General features: G+C 39.2%; 1 protein-coding gene across 1 annotated transcript in view; it reads left to right on the top strand.

Moving 5' to 3' along the window:
* Positions 1-21,603, top strand: part of SLC13A1 (solute carrier family 13 member 1) — an 88,790-nt gene extending 67,187 nt beyond the window's left edge. The window contains 10 exon segments of the mRNA XM_042468906.1: positions 8,706-8,825; positions 10,375-10,473; positions 10,572-10,673; positions 15,136-15,205; positions 15,207-15,239; position 15,432; positions 17,116-17,225; positions 18,305-18,466; positions 19,968-20,105; positions 21,382-21,603. Coding sequence (XP_042324840.1) covers positions 8,706-8,825; positions 10,375-10,473; positions 10,572-10,673; positions 15,136-15,205; positions 15,207-15,239; position 15,432; positions 17,116-17,225; positions 18,305-18,466; positions 19,968-20,105; positions 21,382-21,525 — 979 coding nt within the window. The 3' untranslated portion in view covers positions 21,526-21,603.
* The last annotated feature ends 784 nt before the right edge of the window (positions 21,604-22,387 follow it).

The raw sequence follows: 22,387 nt of genomic DNA, 5'->3' as shown, positions 1-22,387 counted from the left end.
ACAACATCAGAGTCTGTAGCCTTCCATTCTATAATTGCTTCCTTGTGTTCCATTTGACTGTGATTTAGTTTCGCTCTTCTTGATAGTTTTCTAGGTTCTTTTCAAAAATGTAGTGATGCAAAATCTTATGAATGTTGTTAAGATAATAACCCTATTGCAAAGCCAATTATCTCTAGGTCTGTTCTGATAGATCAAGTTTTGCCATTATCAGTATTGCACGGATAAATCATTTTCACTATAGAAACTTGTATATGCAGATTACATAGCAACAACCATTAAGGAAGATAAGAGGAAACTTTAAGAAAAGAAAATAATCCAATCTTGTTTCTATAGGACTGTATTAACAAGTGTGATAGCCCATGCCTCTAGGATCAGAAGATAGACAGATTTTTTTCTAAAATGCCGGTTGGATACTTACCTGAACAATGGTAATTTCTATAGTGTTCAAAGAAGTAGTTTTGAGCCTTTACAGACAGACCAAAATAAAGCTGCTTCAGGTCACTTTGGAGGCATGCTGTTTAAATGACACACACATCCTAAGAAGCCAGAAGCCATGCCAAAGCCATGTTTCAGTCCTAAGGACTGGAGTGCAGCTTTGGTGCAGCTTCTGGTCTCTTAAGATGTGTGTGTCATTTAAACACCACACCTCCAAAATGACTTGAAGCAGCTTTATTTTGGCCTGTCTGTACAGGCCCTATGTTAGTCTCTTGTAGCATAAAAAGGAGGAAGGGAGGGAGAGAAAGGAAGACATGTTGTATCATTTTTAAGACTAACTGGTTTTTATTTTAGCATGAGTTTTTGTGGAAATAAACCCAATGCTTCAGATTGCAGTACCGAGTGCTAATCTTTCATAGTTTGGTTTACCATCACCCTAATCAAATATCATTATAGTGGCAGCCTAGGCAGCACAGGCTGTGTGTTTTCTAATACACATATGCTGCTTAATCCTGCTTTGATTGTATATTAACCCACTGTTTTGGAATGTTACTTTTTGAGACTACAGCTCCCAGTATCCACAGGCCAACATGGCCAATACCCATGCCAGCTAAGATTCTCAGAGTAACAGTTAAAATAAAAACAAAGCTTTTTCAAGCTCTGTATTAATGCCACTGTAGCTGAACTCACATGACAGTTTAAGTCAAGCATCCTGTCTTAATAAACTACAATGTGGGTTTGTACAGGCAGTTCATTCACTTCTACCTTCACATGAGTGGATCGCTTTGTCCTAAATCTATTTGCAAACAAGCTAATTTGTAAACATGCTTCCAGCCTGGGTTTGTCATTGACTTACACAGCCCTAGCCTGTTTAGGTGTACTTAATCACAATCCTGGTTTCAGACATAACATGAAGTTATCCTTTCATGATTTGCTCACATATGCTCTTACAGAGAGAAATTAATCAATAACAAATGGAATGCAGGGAGCACCATGCTTCCCATTTTCATCTTGGTTTAATTAAGCCTAGATTCCTCACTAAAGGTGACATAGGAAAGTGGCTAATGTGACAGTGCCATTTTTCACATTTTTTTTCTTTCTTTCTCATGCCCTAGAGAACTTTTAAGCTTTTGTTAGACCTCAAGGCCATATTAAATCTCAGATGTCACAGTGTGAAATGCATTGCTGGGAAAATGTCAGGAAGCAGAAGTATTATTTGGAAGTTACGTTGTAGAGGGGTTACTACTTTTGAAAATGAAATGGTGAGAAATGAGCATGGAGAACAGATCACTTTTCGTCTTAGTAGATGTTACTTGTCATGGACTGGCCTTCTAGATGTCAGCGTGTGAAGGGTCTTTCATAATCAGAAAAACAAATTTTAAAAGGAATGGACAGATTTGTCAGTTTCATTTCCTCCCATATGTGAACATTTGTGAATTCTCATCAAATCCTGATTTTAAAAAACCTGAAACTCAGTTCTCACCAATCTCTAGTTGCTATGAGATATAGATATAGCTACAGATAGACAAATGTCTGCTATCTATTCATTTCAGGGACAAACTAGACTATACATTTAACATTTACTTAGACATGTGCTCCCTCGAGTGGTGAAAGATATCTTTCATAGAATCATAGAATCATAGAATCTTCCAACTCTAAGAGACCACAGGGATCATCAAGTCCAACCCACTGCCATGAAGGAAAGGTAAAGCACAGAATGAACTGAGACTGGCTAGGCAAGTAAAGAGCAACAAAAATGGCTTTTTCAGATACATTTGGGACAAGAGAATGACCCAGGAGACAGTGGGGCCACTGTTCAGTAAGGATGGAAAATTGCTAGGGAATCACAATGAAAAGGCAGAACTACTTAATATCTATTTTGCTTCAGTCCCACAAAGGATTGTTTGTTTCCCATGCAGCAACCTTGGCAAGCATCAAGACTGATAGAGAGATAGGACCTTATCACACCAGAGGAATCCTGCTCAGAAATGGAATTTAAAGTAGATTTAAAGTAGAAAAAACCTACAAATGCGGGAGGTTTTTCACACGACGTTTATGCAAAACAGAAATAATGTGAAAATAAAGCAACCCGTTAGGGGGACAAAAATGACACCTTTTTACTTTCAGGAAGTTACGAAAGTAAAAAGGTGTCATTTTTGTCCCCTTTACGTTCACTTTATTTTTGTATTATTTCTGTTTGCAGAAACATGTGTGGAAAACCTCCTGTATTTGCGGTTTTTTTCTACTTCTAAAATCCCATTTCTGAGTGGGATTTATCTAGTTTGATAAGGCCTTTAGTCAGGAATCACCTAGTTAACATAAATGAATTCAAATCTGCAATGCCAGGTGAACTGTATCCTAAAGTACTGAAATGGTTTGCTGATGTATTCTCTGAACCCCTTGCCATCATTTTGGAGAAAAGCTGAGGTGCCAAAGCACTGAGGAAGGGCAAACAGTAGTCCACTCTTTAAAAAAAAAGGCAAAAAAGAAGATCCAGGAAACTACAAAAAAGACAATCCAGGAAATTGCAGCCCAATCTTAATACCAGGAAAAATATTAGACTGGATTATATAGGAGTCTGTCTGCATGTATCTTGAGGACAATGCAGTGATCAGTAGAAGCCAGCATGGATTTGTAAAGAACAAATCCTATCAAACTAATCTTACATCTTTTTTTCAATCAGGTCATTCAATTTAGTAGATGGTGGGAACGCTGTGGATGTCATTTATTTGGATATCAACAAAGCATATGATAAGGTCCCCCAGAATGTTTTGATTAGCAAACCAATTAAATGTGGACTAGAAGGGATCACTTTCAGATGGATCCATAATAGCTTAGAAAACCATGCTCAAAGAATCATCATCAATGGCTGCACTTCAATCTGGAAGTAGGTCTCCGGTGAAGTGTCTCAGGGTTCTGTCCATTACTCCTCAATATTTTTATCAATGATTTAGATGGCAGAATGAGGAGAATCCTTATCAAGTTTGCAGATGACACAAAACTGGGATGGGTGGCTAACACATTGGAAGATAGGAACATCATTTAAAAGTACCTGGATAAACTAGAAAATTGGGCAGAAATTAATAAATATTTATACAATAAATAAAATGAAACGACAAATGCAAAATTCCACATTTAAGCCACAAAAAACAAATGCAAAGTTATAGGGTGGGTCATGGCTCAGCAGTTCTACTTGTGAAAATGACTTTGGGATTATTGTTGATCATAAACTGAACATGAGCCAGCAATGTGATATTGCAGCAAAAAAAACCAAACAAAAACAAACAAACAAAAAACAGAAAAGGGGAAATAAAGCCAATTCTCTTGTGGTCTGCATAAATAGAAGCATACATTCTAAGTCAATGGAAGTAATAGTTCCACTATATTCTGCATTGGTCAGGCCTCATTTGGAGTACTGTGTTCTTTTCTGGGCATCTCAGTTTAAGTAGACAAATTGGAGCAGGTGCAGAGGAGGACAATGAGGATGATAAGAGGTATGGAGAACAAAACATATGAAGAAAGGCATATTCAGCTTAGTGAATATGACTGGGGAATACATGATTTTACTCTTTAAATACCTCAAATCAGTCACAGAGAGGAGAGGGAGACATATTCAATGGTGACTCAAAGGGTAGGATCAGATCTAATGATCTGAAGTTACAGGACAGTATATTTCAGTTGGACATTAGAAGGAAGTTCTTGACTGTAAGAATGGTTTAGCAATGAGGGTAGAAGCTAACCTGCTGGGAATGCTTTAGGTGGAGATGATGATGATGATGATGATGATGATGATGATGATGATGATGATTAACCTTTATTTATAAAGTGCTGTAAATTTACACAGCGCTGGACATACAATTTTTTAATTAGACCGTTCCCTGCTCTCAGGCTTACAATCTAAAAAGACATGACACAAAAGGAGAAGGGAGTGGTGGCAGGGAAGGGGATCAGGTAGAGCAGTTCTTCTCTGCCTCCGAGGTCTGGACCAAGGCAGATGGACTGGAGGAAGGGCTTGGCTTCTTAATGGATAGTTAAAATGAGGCATCTTGGGGCAGAGAGGGGCTCACCCCTGGGAACGCTTTGCTAAACAATATAGTCTTTAACTAAATTTTGAAACTGGGTAGAGAAGTGATGAAGTGTGCACGTGGTGGAAGAAGGTTCCAGGAGTAAAGGGCAGCGAGTGAGAAGGGACGAATCCGGGAGGGGCAGTGGCAATCCTTCGCTAGGACAGGAGACCTTTACTACCAGAGCAGAGGGTACGAGTAGGAATGTAAGGAAAAAGAAGTTCAGATAAGTAAGGAGGGGGCAGTCCATGGAGGGCTTTGAAAGTCAACAGCAACAAAAGCTTGTACCGGATGCGGAAGGGGAAGGGGAGCCAATGAAGGGAGGAGAAAAGAGGAGAAACATGGTCAAAGCGGCGAGGGGATGTGATAATACGGGCAGCTGAATGCTGGACAGAGATTAAAGGATGGAGGTGAGAGAGAGGAAGCCCTGTCAGAAGAAGGTTACAATGATCTAGTCGTGATACCACTAGGGCATGGACCGGAGTCTTGGCAGTAGAGGCTGAGAGATCCTGCATTGAGCAAGACCTTACCGCACAGGGCTCCTGGCACCGGACAAGAACGGTCCAAAAGGAGCTGGGAAGGGAATGGAACAAGTGGGGGGATGCATTTTATTTCACACAGGGAGTCCCTCACTCATTCCCTTCCCTTGCCTTCCCTTCCCTTCCCAATCCATCCCAGAGGAGGCAATTTTTGAGAACTGTTCTCAAAAATCACATCCTCTAGGATGGATTGGGAACAGAAGGGAAGAGAACGGAATGAGTGAGGGACTTTCTATGTGCAGTAAAATGCGTCCCCCACTCATTCACCACTCGTTCCTGGCCCCTTCCGTTCCATTCTTGTCCCGTTCCATGGAGCCCCTGTGCGGTAAGGTTCCATGTCAGATGAGGTCCCTCCCAACTTTATGATTCTATGACTCTAAGCATGACCCTGTTGCAACTCTTCATCCCAATGCAGGTCACCAGTTGAAGGGGCAGGAAATGTTATCCTCCCCAACCCTGATCATGAGCAGAATACACTTCCATTGCTTGGTGTAGCTACTAGCTGTTAAGCTAGTTTTGTGGAGTTGGGTCAAAATGGGATATATACAGTGGGTCCTTGGTATTTGCTGAGGTTTGGTTCGAGGACACCCCATGGATACCAAAATCCATGGATGTTCAAGTCCTATTAAATACAGTGGTGTAGTAAGATGGTGTCCCTTATATAAAATGGTATAATCAAGGTATGCGTTTTGGAATTTATATATTTTTGGAATATTTTTCAAGCCATGGATGGTTGAATCTATGCGTATAGATTCCATGGATATGGAGGGCCAACTGTAGTTAGGTATTCATCGCTACATCTGTGATGCAGGGTTTTCACCAATGTCTTACTTTTTCAGGAACTCTCAAATAAAGTCTGAAGCCTTTAACCCAGAAGAGTTGAACAAATTCAAACTCAGCCTTTCTTTTAATGAAACCTGTTCTAATTATAGAAAATTTCTCGGATAAGCTGTTGATCTGTGTCTGGCTTTGAGCCATGGCGAGATCAGGCTATTGAGATTCAGAAGGCTGGAATAGGTGATGCATAAGGAACATTCCCAGAGGCATCACTTTGTATGTCCCTGTCTTAGAAGGTTGTTGTATGTCACACACAGTTAAAGAGAGAATTATAAAAGACCATGGTGGCTTGCTTTATGCTTTTCTCCTCAGACAGGTGGCATTCCTGAAACTAATTATTTATAATTATATGTAATTACTTATAGATAACCTATTGCTTAGAAAGATATGGTTTCCATGATTTCAAAATTGGTAGCAATGAAATTATTTTTCTATGGTACCATTTGCAATTTAATACCTTTTGAAAATAATTAGTCATATATCTGTTTGCCTTATCAGGTGCTTTTTTTAACCTGTCAGTTTTGGATGTTCATACAGTGAATGATTTAGCTGTTCATACAGTGAATGATAGGTAATTTGATCCTATATATAGAAAAGAATTCTTGCATCAAGAATAGTGGTAACTACCCCTACTAGTTTCATCATAAGTAGTTGAAATAATTAGATTCCAATTCCTGCATGAATTAATTATGTGATTAGCTCTGATGCTGGAACATTTCAGTGTATCTCAAATATTGTATTTTAAAATATTAATTCTTAATCATAATAATTATTATAGATTATTAAGCTTATATTTTCTCTGAAATTTGCAGACTAGTCTTACTTTATAACCATAAGATTCAAAAACATCTAAAACCAAAATTTCAGCAAGTACAAGATACAGTATTTCAGAGAGGCTGGGGCTATTTTTAAGGAGGGTGTTTTTTGACCATCTCATATTGCTATTGTCCCTCTAAAGAGGTGGGGTTGGGGGATCCTAGACAGGATGACAAGCCATTCTCCTTTCCCAGGCCGTGTCTTATATTGCAATCTTCTGTGCAGGAGGAATTTCAAAATGTCCTCCATTTGGAGCATGACCGAGAAGCACGAATTTACATTTATATGAGCATTTTGAGCTTTTATTTTGTAATGTCCTACATTTTTCTTGAATGTCGTATATTTTGCTGTGTCTTGTCCTCTTTTGCAGTTAGGACATCTAATCCTAGAGGGCTGCATTCCCCATTCTGCCCAGTCCCTCCAAATTTGTGGGTACAATAAAATTATTTGTGCTCTAAACGATCTAGTTGCAATCACTTCTGGTTAATGTTAGTGATAATTTTGCTACTTTTATAGGTATTTTGCCCCCTCTAATCTTTTTGAGGCCTTACAAGCCTTTCTTTTCAAACTTGGAATTAATTTAGGGGTCAGATCACTTCCTGTTTTGAAAAAAAGGCCTGGACCCCAAAACACAAGAAAGACAAACATGGCAAACTAGTTAGCACCATGTATGTTTGCATACAGGGACATCACTATGGGGTGCAGGGGTGTGGATCACACTGAATGACGCTTCAGATGGGGATGTCATCAGGTGCATTGGTGGGAAGAGGCTGGTTTCAGATCTGACAGATTTGCTGGCGAGGCAGAAAAGGAAATATCCCTTTCCCATCCAACCAGCAGCTCCTCCATACTCCGAAAAGGCTGTTGAAGAGAGGAGGTGGACATTAAAAATATAATCTACAAGGGGTGCCAAATACACTAGCTATGCCATTGTTTACACACACACACACACACACACACACACACACACACACACTTAGCCACACACCAAGTTTTAGAGAAACATTTCTCCATCTGGGAGTTAAAATCCCCTCCCCAAAGTTTTGGAGACATGGGATCATGGGGAGGTGTTCAAAAACATCAGTTATGACTTTTCACAACCCACAGGCTATAGTTTGCTTACTCCTGCTCACTCGCTAAATAAAAGAGCATATCACCCTGTCTATAACACAGATTTGACCTCTATCCTCAGCATGTATAATAACATGAACACATTTTAAAATAAATCTTTTTTGAAAAAGGAAAGTCACAACCTCCTGAAATAGCCATACTATTCTTTAGATGCAGCAATAATGGTTTCTCCCTCTCTCTGAAAGGTAAGTAAGCCTAGGGATGAAATAATATTTGTAATTATTTATTACCCAGTTGAAAATAGCAATACCTGTCAGGAGGAATAATAGACCACAGATAATTTTGCATGATTTTCCCCCTGGTATTTAAACATCCTTGCATGTGGTTTTGCACAAATCTTTTTTCCTGCACCAAAAAACAGGATTTCTGCACAGAAAATACTGTTAGCTGTTTAGAAAACTTGTGACACATTACCACAGACTGTGAATTTTTCTTTAATAATTCAGGATTGTTAAGAATATATATATATATATATATATATATATATATATATATATATAATTTGTGGAAAAAATTAATGAAACATATAAAGACTATACTGCAGGAAGAGTTGCATAAACCCCCTTTTTGTGAAGACCAGGTTGGGTTTTTTGTCTGTTAGTTTGTTTACAAAAGTCCTGATATAAAAAGAAGTCATCAGTAAATTGGGGAGGGGGTTATCTCTCCCAATAGGGAGAAGATGTTTGAGATTATTTGTACTTGAATACAACAATGAAACAGTATTCCATCTTCCTGAAAGAGCAGTGACCAATCATCAGGATAGTTTTTTCTCAAGAATTGTAGAAGAGGTGCAGCTACTCCCAGAGGCTGTTGTTTAACAAACATTTTGGTGCACATTAATTTCTTAGGTTTCTTTTCTTGTCTTTCTTTCATTTTCATACAGGCGGTACCCTGCTTGCCAGTGCATCAATTTTGGATCCTGGTTTATTCTTTGCATCCCTGTCACTATTATTATACTGTTACTTTCTTGGGTTTGGCTCCAGTGGCTGTTCTTGGGTTTTGAGTAAGTACTGTTGTTCTATTTCTTTCGCAATTTCTATATGCATGATGGTTCTACTAAAAACAGTTAGGACAGGGCCCTATTCTTGGGAATTTGGCATCTGAATAAGACATGGATAACCAACAGAGTAAGGGCAAAAATGGAGATGGGGCCAAAATTTATGATTTGGCATAGCATCAATAAAAGAAATGGTAACATTTATCAAATTTCAGTTGTGGGAAGTAGCTTGAGGGAGTAAGAAAGGAAAAGATGTTTGACTATGTTATCTGGATGTGGGAGCAACCATCACAGAAGGAATGGGAGATGAGAAGCAGGGAAGAGTGAATGGAATGAAAATAATTAAGATTTGGGAATAGAAGTTGGTTTTGTGACAAAAAGTTTCAAACATGCATTGCAGATAGTATCAGTGTTTCAGTTTCAGAACATACCAAGGTTTTTCGGGGATTCAGGTAGTTTGCGTGTTCTAAGGGTAAGAAGAGACATAGGGTGTCAAACTGCATTATCTCTACTGTGTAAATGCACTCTAATATATATACCAGCTCTCCTCCCATCACAATGGATAAGGAGGTACAGTATCAGTTAACCCTTGAACTGGGAAATATTCTTCTTCCATCATTTAGCCTTCAAAGCGGCTGGAAGCTGCTTTATTTTACTTGTCTGTTTTACCCCTTAGTTATGGCTTTGTTATTGAAGGAAGGGATTAACCACAAGTAACCTATTATTAGTAACTAGTTGCTTCCAAGTTGGTCAGAATGGTACATAGAATGTTAAGCAGCGTGATTTCAGAATCACTCAGAGAATGCATGGTTTCTTTCATAAAGATTTGCCAGAAATTACAGTACTAGAGAGAAAAAGCATTCCATTGTCCTAATTGGAATTCATTCATCAGGTAGGCTTGTACTCTGACACTAATATTTGCTTCTACACAAGATTTTTCACAGTAAGCTAGAAAATTCTAACAATATAGTTGCCTTCACAAAGAACCTTCTTCCTTTTATAGGATAATAAAATGAAGCCTCCACACAGAGCTAGTCTGGATCTCAAAGGGAAAGTCTGATTCTAAGTGAGATGTAAGAGCTTTGAACTGAGTTTTTCAAAGCTTAGGTTGATAGATCAAGTCCCTTTTGAGAAGGAGATGTACTTCCAAAGGAGTTTGTGATACAGAATGAGAAAAGAGGATCTTAAAGTGTGAAAGTCAAACATTCCACCCAGTCTGCTGCCACGCTGAAGAATTAATGCAGTTTGTCACCACTTGAACTATTACACCTCCATCCTTTGGAATCCAGGTATTTGTAGTTTGTTGTGGCACCAGAGCTCTCTGACAGAGAAGCCTAAATATCTCACAAATCTACAAATCTCATATTTCCATAGCACTGAGCAATGGCAGTTGAAGCTGTATCAAACTGCATTAATTCTGCAATGTAGATGCAGTCTTCTGCAAACCCAAGCTTCAAGTAGCTTTTCCAACTCAGCCAGAGGAAAAGAAGCATATGACATAACATATGGATGCCTTTCCTAGTTATTCTTATTTGAGTTTCCATTTCCCTTTCAGTTTCAAAGAAATGTTCCAGTGTGGCAGGCCAAAGTCAGCGAGGGAACAAGCTTCAGCCCAAGTGATTAAAGAAGAATACAAGAAACTTGGACCAATAAGGTAAGGCAGAAGGCTAAACCACAGGAGGAATGGTACAATGATGTCAAAGCAAAAAGCTTCAAAGTGTGACAGTAACGGACACTGTGCTTCTCTTGCAGCTATCCAGAAATTGTCACCCTGGTGCTGTTTTTTCTAATGGCCCTGTTATGGTTTACGCGAGATCCTGGATTCATTCCTGGCTGGGCTTCTTTTTTCCCAGAGTAAGCTAACTGAACAATTTTGAGAGGTTTGCATTAGTTCTTATTTGCAAATGATTCCAGATTGATGATGGTGAGAAAACAGATTTCTTTAGACATTTAACTGAGTACAGGAAGTGCCGCTAACATTTTCTATATATATACATTTCTAAAGTACGTGATAAAATAGGCATTACACGAAGCATATGGAACTGCATACTAGTTGCTCCTCACATTTCAACAAATGGGTATAAATGGATGGGAAAGTGTAAAAAAAAGTCGGACATGATAAATGTTCACTGGTTTGCTTGTTTTTTTCTTTTCCTTTTTAAAAGAAAACTTTTCTAATGATGGAAGCATTGACGGCTGCATATGGCTAAAGGTGTGGTACCTTAAGAAGAAGAAGAAAACACAGTTTCCAAAATATATTTTTAGTTCGGGATTTATTCTATGCAAAATTTGCACCTGGTTGTTTTGCACATAAAATTGAATTTTCTGTACAGGAATTAATATTTGTTCATTGAAATATTACTTTCCACACTGAAAATGCTGTTTCCTATGGAGAAAATGTTTTCTGTACAAAATAACCAGGTGCAAAGTTTGCACAGAATAAGTCCTAAATTGCAAATATCCTTCAAAAGTCGTGGTTTTTGAAGACTTTCTTGAAGTGGGGGGGGGGGGAATGCTGAACTTATTCATAGCTACCTTCCAGGAAAAAATTAGCAAAGAATTATATCCCTACTCTCTCTCTCTCTCTCAAAAAAGGTCTTATTGTTATGACATTTGAGATAGTTTTTATATAGGCCTAATTCACATGTATTGCCCAGTCTTGTAGTGGCTGGGCAACAGGGATGTTTGCTCTGTATTGGTGTTTTAAAAATCTGGCAACCCTACTTGTATCTAAACCTGATCCCCTACATTTGACAGAGCTTTGTGTTAGTTTTTCCCTACCCATCAAATATTGGATACTATTCATATCCAATATATCCACATGTTGTAGTTTAATCACCTTTCTTGCTTTCTTTTTCAGCTCTTTTAGAGGCAGGTGTGTGTGTGTGTGTGTGTGTGTGTGTGTGTGTGTGTGTAAACATGGGAACTCCATTTTTTAGGTAGTAAAAAAAGTGTGATCCTTTTAACTGCTATAATGTTCCCCCACAGTCCGTTTCATTCAGATGAAAATGTGAGGATATGTCACTCTGCATTACAGTAAATTGTTTTTTATGCATATTATTATTATTATTATTATTATTATTATTATTATTAACCTTTATTTATGAAGCGCTGTAAATTACACAGCGCTGTGCTGCAAACTTTTAGTTAGACGGTTCCCTGCCCTCGGGCTTACAATCTAAAAAGACTGACACAGAAGGAGAAGGGAGTGGTGACGGGAAAGGTAAGAGGTCCAGCAGTTCCTCTCTACCTCCGAGGCCTGGATCAAGGCAGGACTGGGGGAGGGCTTGGCTTCAAATGGAAGGTTAATCTTCACCAGGGAAAATACATACTCTCAAGTAGGATAATACATATACAATACATGCAATCAGGAATGGTTCGATAAACAGGCAACAAAAGAACATCAGATAGTAAGCGACAATTATGCAATGCCTGGAAGGCTTCTCTGAACAGGAGTTTTCAACTCCGTTTTGAAGCTAGTTAAAGAAGTGATGGCTCTTGCTTGTGGGGAAGAAGGTTCCAGGAGTGAGGGGCAGCAAGTGAAAAGGGGCGAATCCGGGATGGGGCAGAGGAAATCCTGGGCTGAGACAGGAACCCTTGACTACCAGAAACGGAGGCCCTGGTGGGAAGGTGAGTAGAAAGAAGGTCTGATAAGTAAGGAAGGCCCGTCCATGGAGGGCTTTGAATGTCGACAGCAGGAGCTTATACTGAATGCGGAAAGGGAGAGGGGAAGCCAGTGAAGGGATGCCAACACAGGGAGATGTGGTCAGAGCGGTGGGTGGAAGTGATAATGCGTGCAGCTGATGCTGGATAGAGATTAAAGGACGGAGGTGAGAAAAAGGAAGCCCAGCCAGGAGGACATTACGTAATCAAGTCGTGAGATCACTAGGGCATGGACCAGGATCTGGCAGTAGAGGCGGAGAGATATGGTCGGATTTTGGCAATTGTACAAAAAGAATCTACAAGCCTTGGCTGGTGGTCTCTGAGGGATACACGACAGGAAGAGTCAAAGATAAAACCAAGACTGCGGGCTTGCTGAACTGGTTGAATAGAAATGTGTTTCACAGAGACAGAAAGAAGGTGTGTGAAGGGTGGGCTTAGGAGGAAAGACAAGAAGCTCCGTCTTGGACATGTGAGCTTCAAACGCCGATGGCACATCCACTGTGAGACAGCGTGAGGCAGACGAGACTTGCTGTTCAAGCTTTGGAGAAAGGTCAGGGGCAGAAAGTCAGCTGGGTGTCATCGGCATACAGGTGGTAGGAAAAGCCAAAAGAGCTATGAGTTTTCCTAAGGACAGTGTGTAGAGAGAAAACCAGAAGGGGACCCAGAACAGAGCCCTGGGGAATCCAACAGATAAGGGAACAGGAGAAGAAGTCAGACCCCCTGCAACTACTGCAAAAGATCGGCCCGACAAGTAAGAACTAAACCAGTCGAGAACAGAGTCTGAGAACCCAAGTCAGAAAGTATATCCACTAGAAGACAGTGATCAATGTGTCGAAGCTGCAGACAAATCGAGAAGGATGAGAACAAGTAAAGGCCATTAGCCTTGGCCTGTAAAAGGTCATTCAAGATCTTAGTGAGAACTGTCTCTGTGGAATGCCTTGGGCGGAAACCAGACTGAAAGGGATCAAGGATGTGGTTTCAAGAAACTTAGACAGCACGAATAAACAACCCGTTCCAAAACCTTAGAAAGAAAAGGAGAGAGAAATCGGACGGTAGCTAGACAAAGAGGGGGGGTCAAGAGAAGGTTTTTTCAGAATTGGGGAAATGAGAGCATGTTTTATATATCCACATTGACCTGATAGGATTAGAAGGCTGCAGTCACTTACAATATCCAGATAAAAGAAAAACACTTTTCTTTTTTTAATATTGGATTTTGCTTGCATTTATTTGTCTTGTTTACCCTTGTTTTAATTTTCCTTAAAACCTCTACCTGAGTGTTTAATTTTTAAGTGTTAGTATTCTTCTGAATATCTTTGTTATTCTGTCTGCACGTGAACTTTTGTGTCAAACTTGAGAGTTCATTCAAGTATTTGGCTCATTTCCATATACTAATAATATGCTTAGAATACTGAATGTCCTGCGCTGATTTGATTCTGAGCATTATTATATTTACTCCTGGAAATTGTGGAGTTACTATAGCAACACTTGTGATTATAGAACTTGAACAGAGGAACTTTTGTGAGGTTTGCCCATGATTCTCATTCCTTACAGGCATTTCTGATTAGCTTGCTGGCATAAAACAGGTTTAGATATTTATTATCACAGCACCTAAAACCTTATTTTCCAGCCAATTCTTGAAAGAGTGGGTGGAAGGACACCTACAATGTATTCCTCCCTATGATCTATTCCTCCAAGTATTTCAAAGAGACATCCATTTTAAAAAGAAAATAAATAGAAGGTAAAATTCTACTGGTGAACCAATGACAGTGTGGAAACATTTGCTGGCTCCAATGTGGAACTTGAATTTCCCATGACTACAGGCAAAAGGGGAGAATATTAACCATTTAATGCTCCTCCTTTGTTGTCCAACTCATATTGTTAGATGGTTAGCTTAATTTCTGGTCTGTTGCTTGTTGTTCTTGTAACAATTACAAGATGTAATTTGTATATAAAAAAAGGAGAAATACCGATATTTTAAAGATGTAATTTCAAGCTGTCTTTCTGCTGGAAGAAAAGCCATGTTGTGTACACCATATCTTACAGAAATACAAATCCGCCAGAAAGAGTGATTAGAAGCTTCCTCCTTCTCCAACAAAAACAGGAGGAAGGACTCAGAAATAACAGAGCCAGAGGGTGGTACAGAAGGTTGAATAGCACAGGAGTATACTGAGCATTGCTGTTTGGCACATGGCATCATGTGCCAGTTTGCGCCTGCCATCATAAAACACTCAAGCATGCTAAGGTTTTTTTTAAATGTCTGTTTTACTTTCTGCTTCCCTAATATATCGGGAACAGCATTCCCTGAGATTTTTTCCAACTAGTGAGAAAGGAGGTTATAGAATAGATTTTCAGGTCAAGAGATGAGCTCCTTTACAAAATGCTTCAGTGTGACTATTGCGGAATTTGATTTCTGTTCATCTTCCCTTTAGAGTATTTATTTCTAGCTAAACTATTACATTCTAATTTTATCCTACGGTAACTCTTACAATTTAGCATAGCTTCCCCAATATATTAAATATTTCTTATCACCTTATAACATATTCAGGAAAGGTTAGTAATACTATCTAAAGGTTTTAAACAGTGTATTTTGTAATGTTTTGGTGTCTGTTGTCTAAATCAAACATGCTTGTTTGTTTTTTCTTGCTCCCCTCAGATATCCAGGTTTTGCTACAGATTCTACAGCTGCCTTAATCATTGGCCTCCTCTTCTTCATTATTCCAGCAAAAAACTTTGTCTAGAACATCAAATGGACAAAACGTTGAGTATATACTTATCAGGCCTTTTTATAAAGTAAGACTATATGAGATTACTGGGGGCATGTTATGTATCAGTATCATTAGCTTCTTTCAGATTCACCCTGACCGCTGCTGAATTGTACCAGTTGACATGTATATAATAAAGTAAATACCCTACAGGTACCAGATCCCATCTGATCTTGGAAGCAAGCAGAGTCAGCCCTTGTTATTTCTGAATGGGAGACAACAAATAAATATCAGGCACTGTAGCCTATGTTTCAGAGATCATCCCTCCCTGGAAGCACCAACTGCCTTTAGTGTTAACACAAACAGTTATGCCTTGGTTGTTCTTTATTTGACCTACCTAAGGGTTCTTGAAGTGGGGGAGGGTAAATTATTTTTTCCATCTATTATCACTGAATTATCTTTAAATATAAAGATTCTGAGAAGCACTTTGTGTAATTTTCTGTGAGTTTTTCAGGTTGTGTGGCCATGTTCTGGCAGAATTTATTCCTGAAGTTTGCATCATTCACAGTTCCAGTTGCAGGCAAAATGTCAGGAATAAATTATTCCTGAATGCAGCCACACAGCCAAAAAAATCCACAGAGAACTATGGATGCCAGCCATGAAAGCTTTGACTTCACACCTTGTGTTACTTTAAAGTGCTTTCCATTTGGTCGTGTAGCTTACTCCCAAGTAAGCTACTGGCCAATATTAGTCCTGGGAGAGCTCAATGACAATACAGTTGGACCTTGGTATCCACTGAGGACCCCAGTATCCCTGTGGGTACCAAAATCTGTGGATGCTAAAGTTCCATTAAATACAATGGCATAATAAAATAGTGCCCCTCTATAAAATGGCAAAATCAAGATTTGCTGTTTTGATTTGTATCATTTTAATTTTCAAACTGTAGATGGTTGATCTGTGGATAAGAATCCGTAGGTAGGAAAAGGCCAAATGTATTGATGACAAAATATGCAGTTTGACACTGCTTTAATTGCCATGGCTCAGTGTTATGGGATTCTGGGATCTGTAGCTTTTGTGGTACCTCAGCTCTCTGACATAGAAAGCTAAGTATCTCACAAAACAACAAATCCCAGAATTCCATAGCACTGAGCAGTGGTAGTTAAAGTAGTGTCAAACTGCATTATTTCTTCAATGAAGATTAGACACTAGGAGTTTATCATATGGAATTTTAACGCCGACCCAGACACTGGACAGAATCAGGCTGGAAAGGGTTGAAACTGATTTTACCACATGCAAAATTGCTTCTGTGCTGCCACCCGACCATCACCTGTCCTCCAGCAGTGTTCTGGAGGTCAATTTTGGTAGTACTGAAAGTTTCCGTAGTACCAAAATTGGCCGTCAGGGCACTGCTGGAGGACAGGTGATGGTCAGGTGGCAATATAGCAGAAATTTTGCATGCGGTACAATCAGTTTTAACCCATTCTAGCTCGATCCTGTCCCATGCCCAGGCCAGCATTAAAATTCCATGCCTTAAACTCCCTAATCTTTTTTAGTGCTTGAATATTTAGTACACTTCTGATTGACAATTCCAGGGAAAGCTTCAACTTTGTTGGGGTCTTTGTGGTCAAATATTGCCACATTATTTCAGGGATCTCAGCACTCCCCTTATCTTTTCTTAGGAGGACCTTGATCCTTCCCTTCCCATTCCTAGGACCTCCTGTGGATTTCATGTTGCAGGGCTTTGCCAAAGATGGCACATTGGTCATCTTAAGGAACAGCCAGGGAGGGTTATGTATATTCACTCTCTTTCTCCCCCATGTGTGTGTGAGTATTTGTGTGTGCTTGTGTGTGTGAAAGCAAGAAGAATCTTAATGCAAAGATAATGCAGTAAGCTTTTATTCCATGTTTTTTTTTAATCTTCCTCCCTCTAGTTGTTTTTGATTACACACCACTGATAACTTGGAAAGAATTTCAGGCCTGCATGCCCTGGGAAATTGCCATTCTTGTTGGTGGAGGGTTTGCGCTGGCAGATGGCTGTGAGGTAATGCAGATTTCCACACCATATTCCACAGTAATAATATTAATATGCTGTAGCTAGTTTCAAGAAAATTACAGAGAAAGTACTGAAGTCTTTCCAAAGTTATTCCATGCCTTGTTATTTCTCTAGCAGTGTAACAATAAGGAAATCATAGCATGAAAATAACATTTTACAAGTAGTAAGCTTCATGTCAATAATTCGTTTTGGTGAAAACTAAGGCATAAATAAGTTATATTGTGATTGCAGTGCAATGAGGTATAAGTTCACTCCTTTTCTGGTAACAGTTCTTTAACTGTTTTATTTAATCTCATATTAATACGACACACGTGACTTTTAGGTGTATTGTACCTCAGGCCAGCAGCTTGTAACAGTCAGATTTTTAAAAAGGAATGAAAAGTAATATTTTATTTAGTTTCATACAATTAAAAGTAAAGAGCTACTTTTTAAAACTGCAACTATAGTTGGACCTTGATATCTGCTGGGATTTGGTTCCAGGACCTCCTGTGGATTTCAAAATCTATTGGATGCTCAAGTCCCATTTTATATATATAGAATGGTTTAGTAAAATGGTGTCCCTTATATAAAATGTTAAAAATCAAGGTTTGCTTTTGGGAATAATTTTTTGGGTGTAAATATTTTCAAGCCATGGGTGGTGGAATCTATGGATGCAGAATCCGTGGATACAGACAGCTGACTATATGTTTCTTTATAGTTTTAAAACTGCAGCTAACTACTTTTTAAAACCTTAGTGCTTCAGACGTAATTTTTTTTAAAGTCACATTTCAGACTTTGAACTAACCACTACAGTGAAGAAAAATATTGTTCTAAAATATATGGAAATGTGGAAGGTTGTAATAGAGTCTTTAGCCCTAGGAAACCTAGATACAGAAACCTGTTATTTGGGTTGGGAAAATATGATAATTTAAGTTGTACTGTATTTAGATCTTTATGCACAGACTCCTGGTACTCTAAGGCTTATTCCTGTAAAACATTCATTTGTTGGGGGCAAAGTATCATCAACAGGTTCTATAAATGCTGCACTTTATAAATATTTAATAACAAGACAAGTTTCCTTTTTGCAGGTCTCAAAGCTCTCAGCCTGGATAGGAAGCAAATTAACTCCTCTGGGATCACTACCCATATGGCTGATTATCCTAATATCATCCTTGATTGTGACCTCGGTCACAGAAGTAGCCAGCAATCCTGCTACAATAACAATCTTTTTGCCTATTCTAGCCCCTTTGGTGAGTAATCATGCTGAAACTCTTTTTAAACCAATCTATGTACAATCAGACTAGTTTAATATGGATGATAAAAAGATGGATTTCCCAATCTTTTTTAAACATGCTAAGGGGAAGAACAGGAGCCTGAATTAGCAGCCATAAATACAAACTCAAAGATGTTTGATACCTTCAATTTAAAAAAATGCAGAGGTAGTCATGTTGACTATAAAACAATGTGGACTTGGAAATCTAGCATGGGGAATTTTCACCTTGTATTTGGCCTAATAAAATTATCATCACGGTATGTACTTGGATTTTGGTGGTTGTATGATTTACTCAATTCCAGATTAATAAAGTGTGGTTCTCTGTATAGGTTGGCACTGTCTGAGATTCTACGAAAAGGTGTAGAAATAATAGATAAATATTTATAGCAAGGAGACTAACACAAAGCATCAGTTATTCTATTCAGGGGATTCAGGGGCACATGACCTGAATATACAGCCTGTGAGAGTCTCTGGGATAAATTAGAAATGTATTTCTTTTTCTAGGTCCCCTTAGGCATTTTGTCACAATTAATCCAAATTTCTCATCCTAATAATTAAAGACAGGACTGTGGATTCTGACTGTGTAGCATTATACAAACTGAGTCTCCCTTAACCGAAATTCTGAATCCAAAATGCTACATTTGGAGGTACAATACAAATAGCATAATATTTACACTTGTGAGGCTAGACAAGTATGTGAGGAGATAGATAGATGGAAATAGATGTGAATGAAGAACCACGAGCACTGCCACCACTACCTCAAAGGTGGAAGCAGGTGGCTGGAGGGATCCTCGGAGATTTTGGGCCCATCACTGTACAGGCTGTCACTACTGCTGAGGCCAATTTTTTTTTTGCATCCTATCACCCACCAGCTTCTGGGGCTGTTTGCTTCCTCCCAGCCTGCCTCCTAACACCTTCCCTTACCACCACCTGTGCCCCGCTCATTGATAAATTCACTGTATTTTACAGTACATGCATTTTTTTAAAAGCAGGTTTAAAAAAAAAATCTCATATCTTTCTCCAGGCATGTCTCTCTGCACTCCACAAATACTACAGCATTTTATTTGATATAAGGGATCTGATTACTCTACAGGAAGCCCTCTAGCCACATGCTCCTGCCTTCAAGGCAATGGTGCTCCTGGTAGTTTGGTTGCAAGGCAGAAGCAGGCAGCTGGCAAATATTAGAAAATCCAAAGGAATGCAAAATCTGAAAGCCTCCTGCTCCCAAACATTTTGGATAAGGGAGACTTAACCTATATACAGATCCGGTGGCCATCTCTTTCAGGAGTGAGGTGTCCTTAAGGTTCTTATTTAATTAGTGATACTAGTGACTATATAGTCATACTTTAGACATTACAATCATGGGAGTTATTACATTTGAACTTGCATTGTAATCTTTTATTATATCCAAATGTGCTTGATACTTCTTTCAGCCAATATGAAACACAAATTTCTGATGGTGTTTATTTGTCTAACAGGCTGAAGCCATCCATGTGAATCCCCTGTATATCTTGATACCAACAACTCTCTGCACTTCATTTGCATTCCTGCTACCTGTAGCAAATCCACCCAATGCAATTGTATTTGCATATGGTCACCTGACAGTTATTGATATGGTAAGTTATCAGCAAATCATGGAATTATTTTATCCTTGATATTAGAGACAATAGCAGCATTTTTTCCCAAGCAGCACTCAAGGCACTTCTCATAGATCATGTCAGTAATTTTAAAGAGCATAATAACACCTCCAGTAGGATAGTTAAAAATTCCCTTCAGTTCTGAATTCTCTTTCCTGAATTCTAGAAATCTATTTACCAGCCCAAAAGCACACAAAAGCAAAGGCTGCATTTAACAGTTTTCTCCCATTGGTGACCAACCATGGAATAACGAGATCAGATACAGAGAACTGGATTGAATAATGACCACTTATTTTACCTAGAACCTATTTAGACTGCATTAAATGTGGAAAGGAGTAAAAGGGGCAGCAACCAAGTGTAGGATCAGCTGATGTAAGTGTCTTTCCTTGATGTGCTCCTCAGTCTTTCTCTGAGTGTATCACTCAATCCCCTAGGACACAGCATTACTGGGGGGTGCAGGGGATGTGGACCACACCAGGTGACATCACTGAAGGGGGGTGATACCACAGAACAGGGAGTGACACCCAGTGAGTGCCCCACCTTCCTGCACAGCAGAGAGGGAGAGGACCCCATGCTCCCCAATCATTGCCCCATGCAGCTTTACTTTAGAATAAAGTCATGTGGTACAGGGAGGGAGAGAGCCTGGCACTCCATCCCCTGTCATATCCTGCATGGCTTTACTCTGAAGTAAAGTGCAGCACAGGGAGTTGGGAGCTGTGCCCTAAATCCCACCCCTCACACAGGGTAACACCCTGGTGCGGGACACCACTGCTAGGACAACCCAATAATTATGTTCACCTACTGGAAGGCAGACCTGAGGAACTCCATCCTCAGATCACAGGGCAAAGCCCCCAGACCAGCCCCTAGGGTAGTCTCCTTGCCCACTCTCTTAAACTCAGGACCTAAAGGGGGAGTTCCAGAGCCATCTCCTTCGGCAAAAGGGTGCCAAGGTGTTCCCTGTAACTCTTATATCTCACTTCAGTAACTGCCACCTATTTAAAGACACCACCCAAGGCTCTCACTGTGAATGTTACAACTCATTTAAACCTGGGTATCCCTATAGAAGCAGGAAATTTAGACAGTGCCTAGTGGATTCATGGCTTCTTTGAGATTTGAACCACACTTAATAAGCACATTTTACCAGCGCTTTTAAATATATAATTTGATTAACAGAATTCATTTGGAAAAATTGAGCAACCTGTTAACTTTCTGTCTGTAAGATTTTCTCCCTTTTTCCTCTCATCTCCTTTTTTAGGTCAAAGCAGGCCTGGGTGTAAATATCATTGGAGTTGCTGTTGTCATGCTTGCTGTCATGACATGGGTTGCACCTTTGTACAATCTCCATACATATCCAGCCTGGGCACCCATTCCTTCTCTTGTTAACAACACTGGACTATAAACACAGATCACCTGGCTCTTCTCCATGTTTCTCCCTCCTAAAGCCACAAGCTGATAGACCTGTATGGCACAACTGTATAAAACTGTGTTGAGGGGGAGGGTTCTTATGCTTTATGTTTCTTTGTCCCAAAGACAAGATATTTGGAAGGTCATAAAGCAGGAATCTGAATACTGCAGTAACAAGTGTCCCATCAGCATAGGTTTTACTTGTTAGCAGAAGTTAGTATCTGCAGTTATGAGCATTCATTATGAATGGTAATTTGTCTCTGTTCTGAGGGTCACAAAATGATATTGTATTAAATATTTCTAGAAATACCACTGTAACCTTTCTAGAAATACAAAGGAGCCAGTCCTCTTAAGTTTATGGCCAGTGTGTCTCCCATTCCTAACTTATTTTCTAAAATATTCTGTGAGTGCATTAATTCTGAATGATGAAATTATTGGTGTATATGGAATATAATGCCATAAACTCCATATTGCAGCTTCCTTCCCATATTGTAGCTGTTCTTGGCATGTAATAGAAAGAACTCATTTAAAATAATATATCAAGGAGGTTGTTAGTACCTATGCTGTCATCAAATAATCAGATAGAAAACTAAACATGGGAACTACAATATTCTATACCACAGCTTCATGCTATACCAAGGCATGAATATTAGATGATACCTCACTGCAAGTGTACATAGCCCCCTTTTCAAGGTAGAAAGGCTTACCAGGTCATATTAATTTTGACATAGTCAGTTGTTAGGGTAAAAGCTGTCACTGTGGTACTGTAGGATTTCTTGTCACCATCCTTGTTGAATAGAAAATTCAATACCTTTCCCATAATTTCCTATTATCTTCCTATTTCATACACCATAGCT

The sequence above is a fragment of the Sceloporus undulatus genome, chromosome 5 (genome assembly GCF_019175285.1).
Source record: "Sceloporus undulatus isolate JIND9_A2432 ecotype Alabama chromosome 5, SceUnd_v1.1, whole genome shotgun sequence".
Classification (NCBI taxonomy): domain Eukaryota; kingdom Metazoa; phylum Chordata; class Lepidosauria; order Squamata; family Phrynosomatidae; genus Sceloporus; species Sceloporus undulatus.
The sequence above is the reverse complement of the archived record's forward strand: the minus strand, read 5'-3'. Positions and strand labels throughout refer to the sequence as shown.